The following is a 6,691-nucleotide window of genomic DNA, read 5'->3' as shown; positions in this document are numbered from 1 at the left end:
CGGACACGGAAAAAGACAAAAAGACAAAAAAAAAAAAAAAAAAAAATTGGGGGGTTTATCCAGTGCATCCTGAACAGCTTAAATTTTTAAAAAGAAAGATTTTTATGGATACATTTGTATGTATATTTCTGTCATTTTTCATGAGTGAATTTAGAAGGAAAAAAGTAACAATAACTAAAAATGGCATTCCAAGGTTTTAGGGAAAAAAAACAGATTTTCTAAGAGCTAAGTTGAGTGTTTTGGCATATACCAAATTTGAGATAAAAACAATGTATCAAAACTAGTAAGAAAAATAATTTTCCAGTATTGCAATTACATAAACTCTTAGTTTTTTTTTTTTTTTTTTAAATAACCATTTTAAAGATGGATTATATTGAAGCATTTTTTTCATATAAATTCCAGTACTTCTGACTTTGGTTATGGTAGTCTATAACTTGAGTAGAACAGAGAAAGAGAACTTTCTCTTTCTCCTAAATCCATCACTAGTTTTAAACATCCACATGCAGTGTTTTCACATCCACATGCAGGTTTGTATTTTCACATATCCATCCATCTAGCCATTTGATTTTCAAAACAACAATTATATAAGTCATTCTGCCTTTGTATTAATGTTCTTAAGCTGAACTGCTACATAAATTTTTAAGTTTATAAAGAATTTGCTTACGTAGCAATTGCACTGAGGTGGGTGGAGGTGTGTGTGAACCAATTAGCAGAACCAAATGAGAAGAAGCCTCATGTATAGTATATAAAATGAGAAGTTAAAAAGAAAAAAATTTAAGACTCATTGTTTAGCAGGAGGAAACTATACAATTATTTTATCCCCAAAGGAATGCCAGTTCTTAACAAAATAAATACAACAAAAAGTTCACTACGAACTTTTAACCTAAAGGTGAAGAACATACAGTTAGCCAATAACAGCAAACAGTTCATGCAACTATGTAAGTAAGAAAGGAAAGCAATATTGCACTAAAGGGGGAACCCTGGAGGGCTAATCCACCTGTTTCACTGACTCAAAGTAACCAGCCATTTCCTGTATGCATTGGCAAACCTGGCTTGCTCTATATTCCGGCAAGTGGACAACACTTGATCAATGAACCTGTGCTCCATTTCTAGGCCTAGGGAGTCTGGAGCTGGGGTCCGCTTCAGGCGTTTGGTTTCCTGGGAATAGCCTTGCTTGCTAGAGTCATTCAGTCCATCCACCTCCATTGCCTGAGACAGTTGGGGGCTTGCTGGAATGAAGTGCAAGTCATTCAAAGTCCCCCCAGGGCTGTCTCCAGGTGTCAACTGGGTCATGCTATGAGGATACCTACCATTTAAGTGATGCTGAAGGTAGAAAACATGCCGCCTGTGATGGAGGAGGGAGAGGAAGAAAATAAAGAAAATCAAATGACAAAGTCAAGCTTTGCAGAAAAAAGCAACAAGAAAAATTTAATAATTTCAAAACATACAGTACTCAGTTCACTGCCCACTTCATAACCCACCCAGAGTTAGCTGGGGGAAGGAGGAAAAACAGTGGTGATGAAGTCTCTGGGTATTTGGAGAAAGCCTTATATTCCTGGCTTACTAGAGTTCACTGCCCACTTCATAACCCACCCAGAGTTAGCTGGGGGAAGGAGGAAAAACAGTGGTAATGAAGTCTCTGGGTATTTGGAGAAAGCCTTATATTCCTGGCTTACTACTTTCTTTGTAAGAAAGAATACTATCCTAAAGGTTTTTCAATAAGCATTTACTGAGATGATAACAATGACTTGGAGTTGTTATTCGCTGGTAACTTTAACACGAAAGTAAAAACAGATCTTAGCCCAATTTCTGCTCTAAATTATAACACAAATCCAAACAAAAATTAACCCCATTGATATCCTAGAAGATCAAGGATTCAGAAACAAGGTGATTAAATGGTGCTTCTAGAGGCTTTGTCCATGGCCTCCATCCAATACTTTCTTTAAGAATAAAAGATCTGCTGCAGTTTATTATCTACAAACCGACCAAACTTTCTCCTAAATCTATCACTACAGTCTTGAACATCCACATGCAGTGTGAATGTTAACATGCTCTAAGCAAAGCATGTTAAAAGACACAATTCTTGTTCTTCCTCTAAAGAGAGTTTTCCTGCCCTTAGAATCACCTGGAATTGTTTGTCAAAGATGAAGATCCATGTGCCTAATGTCCAAAAATTTTCATTCAGTGAGGGGCACAATATATTAAACTGCATAGGTTTTAAGTCGTATCCCATCATTCATATTAGCAACTTAAAGCCCTTAGAAGGTAATTCTGTTCATTTACCTCACATATTCTGGACTAAACAGGAAGCATACAATACACCCATTTTAAAAGGCAAAACTTAGGGCCGGCCCGGTGGCGCACTGCTACAGTGCGCCGCTTGGGAGTGCGGCGGCGCTCCTGCCGAGGGTTCGGATCCCACATACAGACCGGCGGCCGCTCACTGGCTGAGCGAGGTGCGGGTGCAACACCGAGGGTTGCGATCCCGTTGCCGGGCCCGGTCCGGTACGGGCGTGACACTTAGGGTTGCGATCTGTTGCCGGTCATGAAAAAAGACAAAAAGGAAAAAAAAAAAAAAAAGGCAAAACTTAAAGGACAAACTGCCTCGTGGCAATAAGTCAGCAGCTCCTGTGTTATATAGTGGTTATCCCAACTTTTTTCCTCCCCTCACCCTACCCTCAAACTCCAATTTTAATGCTTATACAAAGAACAAAGGAAAGCTTCTGCTCTATTAATCTAGCTATTTCTCAAACACACATATAATTTTAAAAAATCTTCCGAGCCTTGCTATTAATATGCCTAAATACAAAACAGCAACAAAAATCTGTAACACCAAAATAAACTGCAAGTTAAGATCTATCTTCTCGCTTGAAAATATGGAGTAAGAGTATCCTGGTTTTAAGAGAAAAGGAGAATTCTCTATTCACGAAGGTGCCAAAGAGGGGAAATTGTCTTCTATCTTCTGAATATATTTGACATGGAATAGAAGCTGACCAAATTTCCTCAAATAGCCTACAAGAAAGACTAGACAAGAGAAAGAAGGAAAATCTCAATAACCTTAGAAAAATACAAACTTTTGGGCTGGCCCGGTGGCGCACTTGAGAGTACGCCGCTTGGGAGCGCGGCGGCGCTCCCGCCGAGGGTTCGGATCCCATGTGGAGACCGGTTCCCGCTCACTGGCTGAGCGCAGTGCGGGCGCAACACCGAGGGTTGCGATCCCGTTACCGGTCAGTAAAAAAGACAAAAAAAAAAAAAAAAAGAAAAATACAAACTTTCAAAATGCCACCCTCCTGCTTAGCACAGGCAAGTCTTTTGTTTACAAACAGAATCCTACAGCCTGAAGCAGACTCTGTATTTATGAAGACAGAGATGCCTCCAAATAGAAGAAGATCCAAAATAAAGGGGAATTCACAATCCTGGACTTCATTCCAACATGAAGTTTACTTTACTATCAAATGTACTCAAAACTCAAGTAAACAGATTTCTAACCCTCTTTTACTCCTCCCTACTAGTCTTTCCCCCACTCTCAAAAAGAAATTATCTTACACTTTAATTTAAATAAACAAAATGTGTCAAGAGATTATACCTAAGGTAAGTTAATTTGCAGACCATCAAGGTTGGAAAAATGATAAAGCTTACCTTACTCTCAGGGTCTAACCAATAGTCTCAATCCTGACTGTGCATCAAATTATCTGCCAGAGTTAAACAAACAAACAAACAAACAAACAAAAACAGATGTCAGCACTCCATCTCGGATGTGCTTATTTAGGATCTCCAAGGAGGGAGTCCGGAAACTTTTGTTTTAGTTTTTTTTCCCCCTTATTTCTGTTTTATTTTGGAAGTAACACATATTATCCTGTCGCACAGTCAAGGTTGAATATCACCATCTTAAACCACAGGCAAAGATCTGTGTGAGAAACCTCATATTAATGATGATGGCAACGATGATATGGTAACAAAAACCCTTTCTCACTCACTCAGGTAAAGCTCCACAATCAGATGCCCATATTTACCCAAGCAGGAAGGAGTCAGATGTAACACCATTTGCAGCACTCATAAGGACATGCACAGTTTCATGCAGAAAGTGGATTTTCCCTTCTCTTACCTATGACACCAAAGAGTTTCATGTCCTGGGTAGGAATCAATAAGGTCAGTGCTGAATTCAATTTCTTCTTCTAGAAGATGGGGAAGATTTATCCTTGGTTTCTCTGTCGAAGCTGCTGCTACTTCATCTTTTGGAGGAACTAGGGCAGGCTCACTTTTCAAAGGGTTTTGCTCCAATGCAGAACTGTCTATCGCAGTTTGGCTAATCAAAGACTTTAACAAAAACTGGCGGTAGTGAAATCCACTGTGGTCTGAAACATGCATGGATGCCCAATGTTTAGTAGAAGATAGTTCATCAACAAGAATCTTGTAGGAAGAAAAAAGGGAGGTGAGACGAGAAACTACCAAAGGTTTTTCTTTCTCCATTAATACCTCTATTTCTTTGATTTGTTCCTTGTTTTTTGAACAATGCCATTCTCACCAATATTTTGTATATAATGTCTAGCACAGTGCTGTCACTTAGTGGAAGCTTAATACATGCTAGTTTCCCCTTTCCCTTATAAAGTGATAGGAGATTTTTTTTTCCTAAGCCACAGAATTTAAGGATTTATTTGACATTCTTTCCCTAAATCTTGACTAATCACATTCTGATTGGAACACACAGAGAAAAACCAAATTCTAAAATAATGATGAACATTCGGGTGTTCATTTACAAGTAGTGCTGATGTAGAAGGAAAAATATAAATATAAATTCAGAGGCTACCTTGATATAAACTTTCTGTAAAATTTAATTAATATGTACTATATTGAATTTACTATCTGCGCAACAATAAGCTTGGTGTTCGTCACTATAAATACCATGAAAGCAGAGACTATGTTTTGTTCACTACTTAAAATTCTAAGGACTTAGCACAAAAACATGATGCATGAATAACAGGATTTTTCAAGAGCTCATAACTTTTACTATTCATCCCAAACTCATTTAACGTTAATAAAAATGGGTTTTTTAAATGGATGATATTCAGCAGGAAACTGTTGAAATCTTTGTGCTACCAATCCTGCAAACTAAAGAATTTCAAATGGAATGGTAAAAAGCAGCATTTATGAAAAAAATTAATTACGTGGCAGTGTCTTGGACAGGTAACAAACATAAATGAATTTTGATCAGTGAAAGGTACATTGAAGGCCTTCCACGTTCCATCAGAGGATTTTCAGACCAGCTAAGGAAAAAAGACATACACTTGTCAACAGTGAACAACACAGACAGCACAACGCCAAATGACCCCTTTCCTTGCTTGTCAAGGGGCCCAGGCAAATGCCTTCTACTGTACCAAGATCCCTCTTCACTTCTTATACCCTTTTCTTTTTTACCCTAGAGGAAACTTTTCCCTCTTCTGAACCTCCATAGTACTTGAGTGTTCCACCATAATAAGAATTTTTTGTGCATCACTTCATTCCCACTAAACTTGGCAAGTGCTTTAAGATATTCATTCAATTCTAATTGACGTTTCCATCCTATTGTACCCACTGGCATCAGAGTGGATACATAAATATTTTATGAATGGACAAATGAGCAATTTAATGAATGAGGTGACTAACACAAAGGAATAAGATTACTTTCAGTCAAGAGGGTCAAGTTGTATCAATGAAATGTTTTAAACATTTCCTTTAAGTTCTAAAGAGTTTATTCATAATCAACTAAATTTATTCCAGAGGCTATAGCTGGGTCTCTGAGAAATGGAAAACTAGATCATTTGATTTTAAAAGGTGAGCAAAAATAGCATCAGATGAACTTCTACCTGAAAAAAAAAAAATTAATCTTAAGGTTATTACATTTTTGAAGAACTAACCTGCAGGACATTTAGGCTATGATACAGCAGCTTTTTTATTTTGGTACAGCTTCTTAATACAGATTGAAAAGAATACTCTACTTATTTAAAATGAACTTATATAACATAAAAAAACCTTTAGATGATTTCTTACTAAATATTTCTACACATAAAAATTAAAGTTTATTGCTTAATTTTTAGGCAAAAATTGCATGTATATAAAAGGTTTTCAATAAAATCCATTTAATTTCTTAAAAACAATTCTTAAACCTTTTTAGAGAAAAACCTACTATATTCTTTTCCCTAAGATATAAAGATACATATAAAGATACATACCAAACAAGAAAATTTTGACAAGAATTTCAGGTTACTTTCTTTTCTTTTTCTTTTTTCCTTTTTGTCTTTTCTTTTGCTGACCAGTAACGGGATCGCAACCCTCGGTGTTGTGCCCGCACCACGCTCAGCCAGTGAGCGGGAACTGGTCTCCACATGGGATCCGAACCCTTGGCGGGAGCGCCGCCGCGCTCCCAAGCGGCGCACTCTCCAGTGCGCCACCAGGCCGGCCCAAAGGTTATTTTCTTATTAGAATAAAAAGGTACATAGATAAAAGCAATGATTATTTAAAAAAAAAGCAATTACTTTTAAGCGATCTTTTTTTTTTTTTTTTTTTTGTCTTTTTGTCTTTTTTTTCGTGCCTGGCAATGGATCGCAACCCTCAGTGTCACGCCCGCACCGGACCGGGACCGGCAACGGGACGGGACCCCAGGGGGTAGCCCCCGCCCCTCGCACAGCAGGGCTGCGCTAGGAATCTTGCCAGG

General features: G+C 37.9%; 1 protein-coding gene across 1 annotated transcript in view; it reads right to left on the bottom strand.

Annotated features, from left to right (window-relative positions):
- Positions 1-787: 787 nt before the first annotated feature.
- Positions 788-6,691, bottom strand: part of PTAR1 (protein prenyltransferase alpha subunit repeat containing 1) — a 45,496-nt gene continuing 39,592 nt past the window's right edge. The window contains exons 6-8 of the mRNA XM_008587533.1: positions 4,106-4,410; positions 1,311-1,345; positions 788-1,229 (exon numbers count right to left, since the gene is read on the bottom strand). Of these exons, the coding sequence (XP_008585755.1) occupies positions 1,003-1,229; positions 1,311-1,345; positions 4,106-4,410 (567 nt within the window). The 3' untranslated portion in view covers positions 788-1,002. The remainder of the gene's footprint in view (positions 1,230-1,310; positions 1,346-4,105; positions 4,411-6,691) is intronic.

The sequence above is a fragment of the Galeopterus variegatus genome, unplaced genomic scaffold, assembly GCF_000696425.1.
Source record: "Galeopterus variegatus unplaced genomic scaffold, G_variegatus-3.0.2 Scaffold4419, whole genome shotgun sequence".
In the NCBI taxonomy this organism is placed as follows: domain Eukaryota; kingdom Metazoa; phylum Chordata; class Mammalia; order Dermoptera; family Cynocephalidae; genus Galeopterus; species Galeopterus variegatus.
This window is presented reverse-complemented; position numbering and strand designations above follow the sequence as displayed.